Source organism: Marmota marmota, unplaced genomic scaffold (genome assembly GCF_001458135.2).
Source record: "Marmota marmota marmota unplaced genomic scaffold, marMar, whole genome shotgun sequence".
NCBI lineage: Eukaryota > Metazoa > Chordata > Mammalia > Rodentia > Sciuridae > Marmota > Marmota marmota.
The window spans coordinates 12,087,162-12,103,963 of NW_026000142.1; the positions used below are offsets into that span (position 1 = coordinate 12,087,162).

The following is a 16,802-nucleotide window of genomic DNA, read 5'->3' on the forward strand; positions in this document are numbered from 1 at the left end:
CTCCTTTTCCTAGTTGGCTGTGGCAGTTAATTAATAGTAAAAATAACATTTGGTCTTACTTTATGTTTATTTTGTCTCTTGGGGTCTTATGGAGATATGCAGGAAAATGGCTGCAAAGAGGCAGTGGGGAAGAAAGGGGAGACTGTGTGGTGCAGATCAGGACCTGAGTGGTTTGCTCTGGCCTCACCATTTCCTTACTACATTCCCTTCCTTGGAAATGGGTTGTTCCTTGTATGATTGGAAGGTTTAAATATCCAAGAGTCCCACTTGTTCATGAGTTAATTGCATATCCTTTCTGGCTTCCTACCTTAGAGGTTTGTTGAAAGGATTATATGAGATGATACATGTTAAGCACCTGGTACAGTGCTTAATATATACCAAGCAACAAATGGCAGCTAGTAGTCAAAGGCATGAGATTTAACTCTTTTTAGCTACTGTGGCTGAGTCAGATTTCAAGCTCTTTAGAAACAATACACTATATGTAGGTTTTTCTAGTAGTTTCTGAAGAAAAAAAAATCAGTGCTATTATGAGACATTGAAGCACTATTTTCATAAATGAGTAAGTTGATTTAAGGAATTTCTCACTCTGATGAAATTCTTGAATTGAAGAGGATTTACATTTAATAAACAAAAGTAAACTTTAATGAAATACCTCTAACTTTTAGTGTCAGAAGGAGATACTTAGTAATAACTCTTATCCTCACCATTAGTAGCTGACATTTGTTGAGCACAAACCACATGCTGGCTACTGTACTGATGAGCACTTCACATGAATCCCCTTATTTAACCTTCACAGTGAACCAACAGATTCCACATCACCCTTCATCAGGGAGGCAGAGTAATAACTTGCCCAAAGTGACGCACTAATAAGGGGCAGCGTCCGTATATGAGCCCCATGCTCCTAACACTAAGCATCCTTCCTCTCAAGCTAAAATATAGATGTTTCCTTCGTGCCATTATTTTGTGTCAACAGCTACAAACAGGTGCATGAACCAGTTGGCCACTCTGCATGTTTTGGCGTAACTCCTTGCCCTTCTGCATGAACTCCTCCAGTCTGTGACCATGTCCTTGGATTTGTAATTGATGGTGGTTATTATCTAAATGGACAGGTGTGCAACTGCTTATATTCTCTTGGCTGAAGAGGAAGCAACAACCATTGCTGAAGCAGAAAAACTGTTTAAGCAGGCCCTGAAGGCTGGAGATGGCTGTTACCGGCGTTCTCAGCAGCTACAGCATCATGGATCCCAGTATGAAGCCCAACATAGTAAGGTTTCCTTCAGGCTGATGCATTGGGGTATCAGAATTGCAAATGTTTAATCAGAGCAAAATTTCATTGCAGTTCAAAATTTGATTCTTCTAGATGAGGACAAATTCTGGATTTTGCTTTTCTTGTTTTTTTTTTTTTTTCTTCTTCTTATAAGAGTACAGTTAGCTTCATTACTCTTTACATTCACATTCAATGTCTTGGCTGTAGACTCCCAATGCAAGAAATAGATGTCAGTAAACTTTAACAGTATTCTTATTTCGCTCTAGAATTCTTACATATTTCTGCTTGTCAGTTGCTTCTCTCTTATCTTTAAGTTTGGAAACAAAACTTAAGTCAGTGTTATCAAAGTTTTTATATTATAGGTCTTCTATAGTATGGGATGATATAGGCCCATTAAGAATATAACAGTTATTGGTAATTATATCAGCATTTAAATTTTATTTAAGAAAATTTGAGATGGTTTGTAGACAGAAAGACCCATGAGTTCCTAATTGTTAACTGTTTTTACATTAAAAACAACACATTCTTTTATTTAAGATAGCTCTTTAAAATCTGAATCCTTTCATTTTAGTACACTAAACTGAGAGCCAGTGTTATTTTGGAAGAACAGTATAGAAATAAGAAAATTATTTCTGAAATTCCCTAAGCACCTGTCTCATCTTTCTTGGTTATTTAAAAAGAAATTCAGTGATTCTTGTGGGAGAAAAGTTTGTATGGTTTTACCAAAATTTACACTATTTCTTTAAGGTGGAATTTCTCACATCATTTCTCTCTCCTTCAATTTGGAGAGGAGAAGTGTACCTACTTTCTACTTGAGATTATACAATTAAATGTTAATATTGAACTTGGATTTATTGTAGGTGCTGACTGTATTAGTCTCTATGACTAAGGTGCCAGTAAGATCCTTGCATTACAGTCTGCACATACATAAAATCCACCAATACACAGGTTTTAATTTTTTATTCTGCAGTGAGTGTATATGTTAATGAGGTCTCTAATTAACATCTATATCTGACTTTTTAAAAAAAGTATAACTCATTGCATTTTTGAAGACATGTAATAAATGTCTATTTGATGAAATTAATATGTAAAATTACATAAACTGTGATACAACTTAAGAAATTTTCTTTCTTTTTTTTCTCTAAATTAAATCCTTTCAACCTGTTGCCTAAATCTATCCAAAAAATATAATCACATCTTTAAAATAATTTGTAGGTCCTTGGCAGTTTTTCAGCACACATCTTGATCTCATTGTTTAAAATTTGAAATGTTCAGACTTGGTCTTAACATCTTTTAATAGCTGCATATTATACATGTACTTAATCTATAGCAGGTGTGTCATATTTTTCTCAAACATGGTAATTTTATTGAGGATTAAGCATATGCATGTTCTCACTAGTCTGGAAACATATCCAAAAAGACATATAATTAAATAAAAGATTAGGACAAGAAGTTGTTAATGTACTTTTTAAGGGCCATTTTAGTGACTATTGTTATAACTATTTAACTTGTCAATGCTTTCTCCAACACTAGGGTAGTTTTTCATTTTGGTGCATACTCTATTGTCATATCTGGAATGTGTTATATTATCATCTAAAATCGACTGCTTTGGGGACCTGGAGATGATTATGATGTCACTAGTGTTAGAGAAAGAATAATATGAAACAGAAGTTCAACATGAGGCTTCTCCAGACTAAATGTCAAGAATAAAAAAAAAATAGTTCATCAAGATGCAACCTGGGATTCACCTTTTTTGCATTTTTTCCAAAAGCATGTACACTGGAAGTATGTAGAACTCTTGCTTGTAAACCGAATGCAATGTGGGTATGTTAATTTTCTCAGCACTATGTGACGGAAGATTTTATTTATTATCAAATATTCAGCATCAAAACTCAAAAGCGTGGATTTTGGTAACAAGTAAGATGATTTGGCCTTTGAGAGTCTGAGTTCTTTGACTTTAGTCTGTCTCCATCCTGACCTGAACAAAGTTGTCATTGCTCCTGGCACTAAGGAAAAGCCACAGGCACAGTCTCTTCTCACTGAGGTGTTTTTTTTTTTGTTTGTTTTGTTTTGTTTTTTTAAGGGCAAAGTAAATGAGTCTGCATTTTTTTCTTGCTGCTGAACTGAAACTCTTGTTTTTAAATTTTTGGTGTTTTATATCTCCCTATTCAGGACGAGACACCAACGTTTTGGTCTACATCAAAAGAAGGCTAGCGATGTGTGCCAGAAGGCTCGGGAGGACCAGGGAAGCAGTGAAAATGATGCGAGATGTGAGTTTGAATTTGTGTTTGGGGTCAGTGGCCGTGTGTGTGGCTGGGAGCTGTGGGAGCCAACTGAATGGACCCAGCAGAGGCAGCCAGTTATGGTGTGAGGGTCCCTGTGTGCCTGTACCAGCTCCCAACTGACTGGATGAATGACCTTAGACAAGTCACTCCAGTTCTTTGCCATTATTCCTCATCTATAACATAACAATAACAGTCTTCAAAATAACTTAAAATTACTCTGAGAATCAAATGAAATAATTCATGCAAAGCTTTTAATGTAGTGACTGGCACATTAAAAAATTAATAGATGTCCTTATTAAAAAACTTTGGGACTCTAGCTGGCAAGCAGTAAGAGATCAGCCATTTTAATTAACTAACTCTTTTTGTGTGTATTGGTGAGGAAGATTTGAAAATAGCTCAAATTGTTAAGTTCAGTAATATTATGAGTGTGTTCTTATGTAGTCATTTCAAGCATTTTCCTATATTCTTGAGAATAAGGGCACTTTATTACTTGTAGTCAACATAAGAATCAAGAAAAATGAAAGTAGGTAAAAGTTTGAGAACAAAAGATAATCCAGGGAGGTTATTATTATGAAAACAAAACTAGTTTTAAGGGAAAGAAGTTAAAGAACTTTACTTCCATTTTGTTGTTGTTAGAAAGAAAAACTTTCCTCAAAGAAACTGACACTGGTATTTCTAAGCCATTTCCCTTTTAAAAAAACAATCTCAGAAAGCCTAGATCAACATGTCATCCTTCTACTGTGTTCCTGAATTAGAAGACTTAGATCCTCTAATTCTGTCCATGGGGTGAGATCAAAGTGGCATCTTGCACATACGACTGTGCAAATCAGTGAGCCTTTTCTCAGCTTGTCTCTGGAAGGGCAGTGTCTCATGGGAATTTTTAGATACTCTTTGGAGGAGGAAACGTGTGCTCAAGGCCCTCCCTAGTTATTTCTTCAAGTTACAGCACAATATGAAGGCCCAGGTGAGAACCATGCTTGGGTCTGCCCACTCCGTTAAGCAGCAGTGTAACCCCCAAATCTGAGGAAAGCATCAAGAGGAGGAAGATTATGAAGATGATATATGCTCACTCAAAATTAAATTCTTTTCATTGAAGAAAGAATTTAAAGAATATTATATAGCATATGAGCTAATTTTAAGAAAAAGATTTCTGCAAATATGAACTTGCTCTCAAAGTGAAATCCCTTGATATATCCATCCCTTGATATAACTAAGAAACGGTGCAGCCACTTTGGCTCTGCAGGAGCTGGGAACTTTATGATGGACAAGATGTTTCTCTCAATCTTGTACAATCACAGCCCACCTTTCTTATTACCTCTTTTTAACCTTATTAACTTAGAATAGCAGGCATACATGGAGGATCAAATATTTGTGATTTTATTTGTTTTATCCTTAAACAAGCTCAGAGAAAAACCAAGTTCTGATTACTTTAATTTCAGTTATTTCTATCAGTCTCATTCTGCTTATCATTTTCAGTATATGCATATAAAATTTCAGGATTAAAATCAATATATCTATCTACCATGTATCTTCTGTTTTGTTTTTTATTTAACATAACTTTATAATTCTGTTTATTGACCTAGTCCAAATATGGGTTTTGGGAGAAAGTCTGGGATGCAGTGAAAGAAACACTGGGCAGAGAGTCAAAAAACCTGGATATGAATCTCAGCTTTGCTTTTTACTGGCTTTGTGTCTCAGGGCAATTTAGGTGCCTTTTATGGCCTTTTTATTTGGTCTTCCATAAATTGGAGATGATGATTCTTATCTAAAAGAGCAATTGATAGGGAGAATTGAAAAAGATAATGTGAAAACACCTGGCATATAATAGGCATACTTAAAATATTTTCCCTCTATTTTTTAAGCTGTTCTATAATTTACTTGCCTGTTTGCCTGATGGACATCTTGGGATAATTCTAATATCTTTCTTCTTTTAATTAAAAAAACATTTTAAATGTATTTTTAAGTGTCCCCCTCTCTGTTTAAACAACAAGCACGTGGCTTAGGGACTATGCCTGCCTTAGGTTGTCCAATACTACATATGGTCCTTACCCGTCATCGGATGAGCTGACCTCAAGGCGTCAGCCTCCTGTCTTAGGTTGGTACCACTGCAATTGGATCTTATCCATCATTGACTACTGGTCCAGCATACAGCCACACCTGTGGACAGGCCTTTGTACCAGTGGGGGGGGTGAGGTTTTTTGCCTCACCTCTGTTGGCCCCCAAATTTTAGCTGAACGACCATCACAAGCAGAAGGGAGGAGGATACACCAAGCCAATTGACGGCTCCTTTTGGAAAAATTGTACCACTGATGACACCATCAGCAAAAATACCCCAGCACTACCACAAGTCGCTGCACCAACAGATAGTTCACAATGCATACAAGTGATACATAGTCCAGGCAAGTTCTGCAATCAGTTCAGTGATAGCTATTGCAGAATCTGTAGATTTGTTTTATCTTTGACTTCACTGGCACTGGGATGAAGATAGGAATTCTGGCAATAATGGCTAAAGAAAAAATTATGTAACATTCCAGCAGGCACTAAAAGAAAACAATTTTCTGAACAATTTACATTATCCTGAACAGAATTATTAAATATAATGAAAAGGAAAGGTGAAAGTAAACAAACAGATCTGTTAACCTCCTTTTTTGTTCACATATTAAAACAATCCTCAACACCTGTTTATCCAATTTAAATTAAACCATTTAAATCACGTGAATAAGAAAAAAAAAATTGAATCCATTTTTTCATGAGCCTCATCATATATGATATATGGACATACGCACATACAAACATACAGCACAAAACACAAGTGTGTACACATAATATAATACATACAACACATAACATAATAATAAAGGCCTTGTAACTTTTTACAGGTGAAATCTCCATTGCAATGTTTAAAAATTCCATAGTTAAAAAATAGAACTGATCAGCAAAACATTAACCTAGGTCTGTATGAGCTCAAAACACAAAATAGAACTTTATGATGTGGGAAAGGGCAATAATAACATAGATATTGAAAAAAGCATCCTGGTTTCATTAGCCTCCAGGTGTGGGAGAACCGCTGTCGCAGATGTAAGGATAGCCAAACTGGAGTTCTGGATATCAGCTGTTACGGATTTGAGCCAAATCATCTTCTTTTTGGTCTGTAGAAATCGCTTTAGTTAATCTCTCTGGAATCCAAATCGGCTGCTGTTCTCCCTGTGGAAACACACAAACAGACCGCCGACTCCAGACAATCACTGGGTCAGGACCTTTCCATTGTCCTGTTAGAATATCCTTCCAAAGTACCTTGGGCCTATGTACATTTTTTGGACACATATGCCTTTCCGCAGCACTAAGCCCTGATGAATCCAAATTTAAAAAGTTTAGAGTAAAAAGGGTTATTTTAAGTTTATCATTGGGGGATATATACCCCTTTCCAATTCCCTCTTTTTGCTTTAATAAGTACATTTTAATAGTTTGATGAGCTCTTTCAACTATGCCTTGTCCCTGTGGATTGTATGGGATTCCTGTTATATGAGTAATGCCAAATGATGAGCAAAATTGTTTAAAAGTGGGTTTGATCCCCATACGGGCCACCAAATGCCACAGTCTGGCTGGGCACAATTCACGAGCCACTTATCAAGCAGAAACGAACTTTATTTTTAGAACACACATGCTGCACCACACGAGCTCTTCAGGAATTCCCTCAGAGCCCAACTGCCACCACTGGCTTCCGGCGAGCCTCTCAACCCCCACTCCTCCTGCTCTTGAGGCCGATTGGCTGGGTCGCGTGGGCAGAGCCAAAAGAGTCCCCCAATGAGCAGCTCCGTGGTCTGAAGGGGTGTGAAAACAGCCCAGTGAGCATCACAGCAGAGGAGCCAATCAGCTGGCAGCTGGAAGTTTGCTGGGGCCGCTGTGAGTCAATCAGCTGGAAGTTTGCTAGGGCCCCTTCGGCTGTGGCTCTCAACATAAGTGTACATATTTATGAGGTACACTGTGATATTTCAGTACATGTATACAATGTGCAATGATTAGACCAGGGTAAGTGGCAATGCTGTTCACCTCAAACTGACTTGTTTTTCTTGAATGAATCAGTCATTCAATGAAGTAACCTCTAGCTTTTTCTATCTCTGTGTGCATGCAAATGCATGCATATTTTATGCTTCTTTGTGTCTATATTGATTCGTGTTCTTTTATTTCATTTCTAAAACATCCTGACATATTTCTAAAATACCAATACATGTTTCCTTTTCTCTTTGGAGTATCCAGTAGATATGGCCCCTGCTGTTGTGACAGTCTAGTGAGAGACACTGTCAGACATGATGATATGTTTTGAAGAAAACTATTCAAAGTATTCTTTCCTTCTGCCACTCCTTCTGTCAACCCTCGCACCCCAAACAGAAGCAGAGAGTGGTCTCCCTGTAGAAGCTGCAGCTGTGTGAGCCTCATAGGAGACAGTTGCAAGTCAGGCCTGACATTCTGACTCTGCTCAGGTTGCGGGCCATGCTTCACAGAGGGTTCACTCCTGTAACAAGATGCACATGAACCATCGTGCTGTAAAACTTCCTCTGATAAAATAGCACAATGGATTACAGGCAGCCTGCTGATAAAGTGTTCAGCACAAGGATCTAATTTTTCATTAAGACACAGTCATACTCAGGATGGGGTTGTAGCTCAGTGGTAGAGCACTTGCGTTGCACTTATGAGGCCCTGGGTTCAACCCTCAGCACCACATACACAAACAAACAAATAAATAAATAAAAGATATTGTGTCCATCTAAAACTAAAAAATTATTAAAAAAAATGACACAACCATCCTCTCTCCATGTACATGGACTTAAAATTTCCTAGAGCAGATTTTAAAGTGGAAATGGAAATTTGAGAGTCATATGCCTTCCATGTAGAATGCAGTTGCATTTAAAAAAACTTCTCTGGAAACCACTAAGGAAGGTCAAACCATTAGTTGGTGAGATACTCTGAAAGAGAGGAAAGGGGATTCTGGGAAGGTGGTTGTACATAATTTCCTACATTTCTATGACTCAGGACTATACTATGGCTCAAATAAAATATTAATATTGTCCATAAAATATTGATAAGGTCAGCACACATTGAGTCCATAGTGTCTGGATTCACATCTTCTCATTTTCTAAAGCAATACATTAATCATTTTGGATCCCCTAGATGTTAAAAAAAAAACCCTTTAATTAGCTTTCATTTGCTATCAAGAATCTTGAAGTACTTTACTGCTGGCACTGGGCAAAGCTAAGAAAGCATGTTGGCTTTTAAACTTCCGGTGATGCTGATTATTCAAAATGAAGTGAACACCACATTTTCTACTTTTTTAAATGTAAGGAAAAGTTTGTTTCTTCTAATTTTTGGTGATTTTGCCTTCTTAACATTAGGAATACAACTTTTATTTATTTATTTATTTTGCCTTTTAACTCATACCAGTTAGGTAGCTTCAAGTTTTCCTGTATCTTTCCTTAGCCTATTTGAGTAGTTCAAAATGGAATTCATAAGGCTGAAGACTATGGTCATTCCCTATCAGACCAGCTATGGATTAGCTGGTATGGATGGAATAGTTAGTCCCTATGAAAGAACCCAAAAGCTCCAGTCATTTTGTCTAGAGCAGGGTTTCTCAGCTACAACACTACTGACGTTCCACTTGTTGTGGGGGGCTCTTCTGCACATTGTAGGCTGTTTAGCAGCATCCCTGGCCTGTACCTACTAGATGCCAATGGTAACCCATGGCTCTGTTACTTCCCAGTTGTCTTCAGACATTGCTAAATGTCTCTGGTTGTGGGGGGAAATCCATTCCCATTAAGATCCACTGGTCTAGGGAATCCTGAGGTGAGCAGATATGTTTCTAGGCAGACATTGGGTTTTTATCCATGTATAGTCTGAACTTCTCCTAGTACAGGCACTGGCCTCCAAAGCAGCCCAAGACTTACCCAGCCTGGTTGCAAGGAGGAGGCTTTTGCCCAGATGGGATTCCCTAAAGAGGCATCTCAAGGCAAGAAGAGTAAATCACATGGAAGTTTTGTGGGGGTCCTGATGAAAGGACTGAGAAAGAGTCTGATGTAGGATAGTAGTCTCCCGTGCTCCTCCAGCCTGCTTCTGGCTCATTATTTGCCTTATTTGCCTAAAATCTACAGGTCCTTTGAAAGTCAGTTTCCCTTGCTTTTTGCATTTTTTTTTTTCAGATCTCTGAGCCATTTGCTTCTTTCCTGTTTCACTTTCTCTGTAGGACTACTTTTTTCCATATCCTGCCCTACTATTTGATATAGGTTCTCACTCCCTTTTTGAATCATTTATCCACTTTATTCTAGGAAGCTATGCTATTTTACTTCTCCTAAAATCTTAGTCTCCACATCTTCTCAATTTCCAAAATTTGAAGTGTTCCCTGGTCAATCCAGGGCAACTACATCCAGTTTCAGAGTTTTAAACATCGTCTAAATGCTGGCAAACATTTCTGTAGTATTTACTGTGTTCCAGACATTGTTGTAAGTGCTGTACAAATGTAAACTCTTAATTCTCTGGTGCTTGCTCAGGGTCACACAGGTAGTGAGCACTCATGAGAGCATGGTCAATCACCTGCATCAAAAGGGCCCAAGGTGCTGGTTTAGTACTCAACTCTTGGCAATGGTGTAGGGATTAAGTGGAATAATACATACAAAATATTTGACATAGGGCTTCATGCGTAGTAAGGATTCATGGTGGCTGTTGTTCTTAATTATTATTGCCTAAGCTATATTGGCAAGTGAAAAGTGTAAACATTAGGTACAATTTGATTCTACTTTTGCAATTAAAAAGTCAATGCTAATATAGACCAATGCTGCTTAAACTTTTTGGTCTTAGAACACCTTTAAAATTACTGAGGACTACAAAACTTTTGTATGGTTGAATTTATTATCTCTATTCACTATTTTAGCAATTGAAACTGTGAATTTTTAGAAAATCTATTCACTTTAAAATAACAATTACAAATTGTTAACAAATGATTTTTTTGTGTGAAAAATAACTATATGGTTCAGACAAAATTCAGTTAGAAGAATAACATTGCTTTTATGTTTTTGGAAATCTCTTTAGTGTCTGATTGAATCAAATTGGAGATAGAGTCTCATGTCTGATTCTGGATTTAGTCTATTGTGTTTTTACCCGACATGTGGCCTCTGGGGGTACCCCTGTGTGTACTCATGAGATAGAGTGAAAAAGGAAAATACGTATGTGTATATATTTCTATAAAATAGTAGTAGCAGTAGTAACATTTTTGATCTGAGAACTACCTGAAATAGTGTCAGGATCTCACAATGGTTCCCTAATCATACCTTGAGAGCCACTTGCATAAGAAAACTCTTGAATTTTTAAAAATAAAAACTGAGAACACTTTCAAAAGAGCAAAATAGTGGATGCAAAAATGGTATAAAATAGGGACAAAACAGGGAAACATGGATATGGTGAGGGAAAACTTCACCCACTTAAAATTTTAGATTTAAACTAGACCTGCGACTGATACATTACCAGGTGTGTTCCTTTCTTGGAGCTGCCATATCAAACTGGGTGATTTAAACAACAGAAATTTGTTGTCTCATGTTAAACTAAGGCTAAAAATCCAACATCAAGGTGTGGCAGGGCCACGTTCCCTCCAAAGGCTCTAGCTAAGAATTCTTCTTTTTCTAGTGTTGTTGGCAATCTCTGGCCTTTTTAAACTGATAGACACATTACTCCAGTCTCTGTCTCTGTCTTCACATGATGTTTTCCCTGTGTACCCGTGTGTCCAAATTTTCCTCTTCTTATATGGGTACCAGTCATACTAGATTTATGACCTTATCCTAACTCAATTATGTCTGCAAAACCCAGTTTCCAAATAAGGTCACATTGATGGATACTGAGGTTTTGGATGTTAGTATGTCTATCCTGAGGACACAATTCAACCCAGGACATGTATAGATATTCTCTGAATATACTTTGATTCCTTCTAAAATTTCTCTGCTATATCAGGTCAGGCAAAACCATATTTCATATGCTTCGACCTTGTTCAACCCATTATCAGCCAAGCCTGTAAAAGTTACAACTGCAAACTTCTCATTTTGAGTTCTTACTCTTAGCTCTTTGTAAAAAGTGGTCAGAGGAAGCTGCAGTCAATTACCCCACCCTTGGGATTGTTGTGCCTTTTAGTACTTTCATCTCCTTCTCCAGGATTTTCAACCGAGAACTAGAGGAGCTTCAGTTCTTATTGTCAATAACATATACCAATTATAGCTATGTGCCAGACATTCTGCTAAGACATTTACATATACTGTCTTATTTAACTCACACAGAGCAAGGGTATACTGTTAAATTACAAGAATAATTTATGCTCTTTGTACCAAGTTGAAGAATCAGGTGGTTACAATGCCCTGTCTTCCTATGATGCCATCTCTCTGACATGGCATCACTTATTATTATTGTCAACACTTATTGCTTCCACCACCTTTGCTGGCTCATACAAATACATATCTGATCACGTAAGGATTTTGCGCCAAGTTGATTTGAAAGAAATTTTAACAAATCAACTTTAACAAATCTTTGACAAATCTTTGTTCCATGAAAGAAATAAGCCTTTATGGGGATGCTGAATTTCTGAGCATCTCCTAAGGGGTTCCCATACTCAAGAAAACATACAAGTTTTAAAAAAATTTCCCTTGACCTCTTTTCACACTTATTTTATTTTTATTTTCAAATTTTGTCTCAAATCACTTATTTGTGGGCCCTGTTCAATAAGGGGAGATTAGATTAGGGATGGATGAGCAGAGAAAAATGAGTTTTTTAAAGCCAATTTTAAAAATGGTAACTGAAGCTCACTAGATTTGGAGCTTCTTGAATCAGGTACCATATTTTTCCTGTATGTTCCTTCCATCACCCAGAACAGTATCATTTTGATAGAGATAGTCAGTAAAATATTTGAGTTGATAAATCTAAGCTGTTCCTTGCAAATTCCTAGTTAATGCTGCACTTGTGACCTTTAAGTCCCAACTTTCTTGTTGATTATGATGCTTGTTATTGGTTTAATTCTGTTTTAATACCTCCCTTTAAAGTAGTAATATTTATTTTTAAATTAATATGAATTAAAATAAGTTTTACTTAGAAAATTATTGTAGATGTTCATTATAATATATTCCTTCTAGGTTGTCAGAGGTATCCTGGGATGTGAGTGATTGTCCTTTGGCAATTAACTTAATAGTATTAATTGTTGGAGGATATCCTTCAAATGATTTGTGAAAAGAAGCATTTCTAACGAAAGCATACTTAGAAAATATAAACCTTTGGGACTAATTAAAACCTTCCAAACATTGAGACAGGCTTATGTTCTACTATGTTCATGAGTTTAAATCTTCACAAAATCAATGATGTGTAATAGAGAGTTACTATGCCCTTCCCAGATTTTGTGTGAAACATATTTTAGGAAATATTTTACAACAGAAATTATGCTCTTATTATAAAAGTGAAAGGATCTTTTTTGAAGAGAATTTTAAATGAATATTTTGATGATAAATTTTTATGCCCTTTTGTCTCTTTTCCTCATTCTTAAATTTTCTAGTGTTGTTATTTCCTCCTCCTTTCTATTCCATTAGTTGCATTATTTCTTTTGGGCACAGATTTCTTGTTTCTTTCTTTCTTTCTTGTTTCTTTCCTTAAAATTGCTATGGGTCGGGGCTGGGTTCGCTGACATGCCGCACGCCCGGGTTCGATCCTCAGCACCACATATAAACAAAGATGTTGTGTCTGCCGATAACTAAAAAATAAATATTAAAAAAAAATTGCTATGGGTCATTATGAGTATCTTGGTTGATGACTTGATTTAGAAGTTGTTAAGGTTGGCTTTTGAAGGAAGAGTATAGTCCCATTATGTGAGATGAGAGGTGGGAAGATGGTCTTTAATATGTCCAGATAATCAAGTATCACTTAAACAAACTTACTTTCAAAGCTTTAAAGATACCCAGATGTATCATTAAACTAAAGACCAACTATATAGTAACATATATTAATTATTTTATTTGTTTCTGAAATGGATGTTGACATTTCTAGATTCTATCTTTGCCATAGGTACAAATAAAGAAAAAGTGAATTTTGAAAGTAAATGCTATGTACAAAAAAACTCACTCGTCTTCAAAGTTAGACTTTATATGAACCCCTGTTGTCTTCTTCTTTTTTTTCATTATGATTTGCTTTTCTGGGTTTGCCTGATATTTTTGTTTAAGTTTATTGAATAAATTACTGGCAATTAGTATATCATATAGAAAGGAAAAGTGTTTAATATCTATGCCCCTTTAGTAGAATAAGTAAGGAATTTGTCAATTGTTGGTTTGCTTCATGATAAACACATCAATAACAATGAACCACGTTTTGTCAGAATTATATTCTTGTGTTCAGTATGCATCCTGAAGGACAGGTGTTAATTCCTGATGGGTATGGGAGTATTAACTAAAAACATTGCTGTTTTGTTTATCATCAGGTATTGTCATTACATGAAAGTTTTCTTTGTGGTATAGTAACTATGTGACTGACAGCCTGAGCTGTCACAGTCAGGGTCTTTTCGATGTGGTGGGCAGCATTTACTGCTAACCAGAACCTTCAGTTTGTGTAGCTGGCCCACCACTGGTTCTAGCCAGATGCCTGCATCTGAGAGATTGATGTGACTTCCTTCCTCCAAACTCCTGTTCTTGGACTATTTTCCCAGGTACTGATCTCTGGCTTCTGTTTCTCACTTTTATTTACAATTAGTTCTTCTACATTTCTGATGTTCTGTATTTTATCTTCTCAGAATTTTGTCCTGGTTTCATTCGGTGGCTCTAGACTCTCCACTGCTTTTTTGATTCCACACCTTCTTTCTCCCTTTTTACCTCACAGTCTTGATTTTGGTCTTGCTGCCCACTTGTTCTAAACCACTCCCCATTCTTCCATTCATCCATTAATTCAACAAAAACATGGAGTTTTCACTCCAAGTCAGTTCCCATTCTAGGTGGTTGGTGTAATCAATGAACAAAATAAAGACCAATTCCCTCACCTAGCTTACATTCTAGCAAGGAGGAGAGACAAAAAATAATAAACATAATTAGTGTATTTTTATAATATTTTAGAAAGTGATAAATTAGATAAAGTAGAGCAGAATAAGAATGAGGAATGCCAGTGATCAGAGAATGGGAGCCCAGAGAGGTCACAGTTCTCAATCAGATGATCAGGTATGAATGACATAGAAGGTAACATTTAATTGAAGACCAAAGGAGGCATGGAAGCAAGTCATGTAATATGTGCTCAAAGACTCTGAGACAGGAGTATACCTGGAGTGTTTGCCCACCAGCCAAGGGGTCCTGAGTGGATGAAGCAGAGTAAGCCCAGGGGAGAGAAGGGAGAGGGGCTTAGAGATCATATAGGGTCTTTGAATCATAGTAAGGACTTCAGCTTTTACCCTTAGTGGAATGAGGAGCCTTGCAAAGTTTTGAACACAGGAGTGACATGACAAGTTTTAATTCTGACTTTGTGGTAAGGGAAAAACAGGGAGGTCAATCAGAAGGCTCTTGTATTCATCTTGGCAAGAGACCAAGATGACTCAGGCCAGGGTGGTAGCAGAGGAGGTAGTGCAAAATGATCAGATTCTACATAAGATTTTGAAGGCAGGGCTGATTTGCTAATCAGTCAAATATGCAGCATGGGAAAAAGAGAAATCAGAATGATTATAAGGATTTTGCCTTAGAAAGAAGGAAATGAATTTCTATTAGCTAACATGAGGAAGCCTGCAGTGAAACAGGGTTTTTTTTTTTTTTGTTTGTTTGTTTTTTTTGAAAAAAGGTTAAGAATTTAGGTTTAAGAGGAACAGGACAGGATGCCCACTTGTACTTCTCCTATTCAACATAGTCTTTGAAACTCTAGCCAGAGCAATTAGGCAACAGAAGGAAATTAAAGGGATATGAACAGGAAAAGAAGAGTTCAAGTTCTTTGTTTGCTGATAACATGATCATATATTTACAAGACCCCAAAACTTCACCAAAAGACTTCTAAAGCTCATAAATAAATTCAGCAAAGTTGCAGGAAACAAGACCAACATGCATAACTCAATTGTGTTCTAATATTCCAATGAGGAATCTGCTGAAAAAGAAATTAGAAAAACTATCACATTCATGATAGACTAAAAACAACAACAACAACAACAACAACAAAAACTTGGGAACCAATTTAACAAAAGAGATGAAAGACCTCTACAATGAAAACTATAGAATATTAAAGAAAGAAATTGAAGGAGACCTTAGAAGATGGAAAGACCTTCTATGTTCTTGGATAGGCAAAATTAATATTGTTAAATGGTCATATTACCAAAAGCACTACATAGATTCAGTGCAATTGCTATTAAAATTCCAATGGTGTTCTTCACAGAACTAGAAAAAGCAATTATGAAATGTATTTGAAAAATAAGAGGCCTAGAATAGCCAAAGCAATCCTTAAAAGAAAAGTGAAGCAGGAGGCATCACAATACCAGATCACAAATTACACTACAGAGCTACAGTTAAAACAACAACACACAAAAAAACAAACAAACAAACAAACAACAAAAAACAGCGTGGTATTAGCACCAAAACAGGCATGAAGACAAATGAAACAGAATAGACAAAGATAAGTCTATATAAATACAGTTATCTCATACTAGACAAAAGTACCAAAAACATACACTGGAGAAAAGATAGCCTTTTGAACAAATGGTGCTGGGAAAACTGGAAATCCATATGTAGTGGAATGAAATTTAACCCCTTTTGCACTGCACAAAACTCAGCTGAAAGTGGATCAAAGACCTAGAATTAGATCAGAAACTCTGCACCTGCTAGTAGAAAATGTAGATCTAACATTTCAACATGTTGGCTCAGTAACTGACTTCCTTAACAAGACTCCTAAAGCATAAGAAGTAAAATCAAGAATCAATGAATGGGATTGCATCAAATTGAAAAAGCTTCTTTACAGCAAAGGAAACAATCAAGAGTGTGAAGAGAGAGCCAACAGGATGGGAGAAAATCTTTGCCAGCTGCTCCTTACATAGGCCATTAATATAACTCAATCAATAAATGGGCAAAGGAACTATCAACTAAACAGACACTTCTCAAAAGAAGAAATACAAATGGTCAACAACTATATGAAAAAATGTTCAACATCTTGAGCAGTTGGAGAAATGCAAATTAAAACTACACTGAGATTTCACATCACTCCAGTCAGAATGGCAATTGTTAAAAATACAA

The 16,802-nt window shown here is 36.6% G+C and overlaps 1 protein-coding gene across 8 annotated transcripts in view; it reads left to right on the forward strand.

Annotated features, from left to right (window-relative positions):
• St7 (suppression of tumorigenicity 7) overlaps nt 1–16,802 on the forward strand; it is a 250,355-nt gene that overhangs the window by 154,328 nt on the left and 79,225 nt on the right. For all 8 annotated transcript variants that reach the window (XM_048786023.1, XM_048786024.1, XM_048786026.1 and 5 more), the window contains 2 exons: nt 1,110–1,264; nt 3,440–3,537. In XM_048786023.1, the coding sequence (XP_048641980.1) occupies nt 1,110–1,264; nt 3,440–3,537 (253 nt within the window). The remainder of the gene's footprint in view (nt 1–1,109; nt 1,265–3,439; nt 3,538–16,802) is intronic.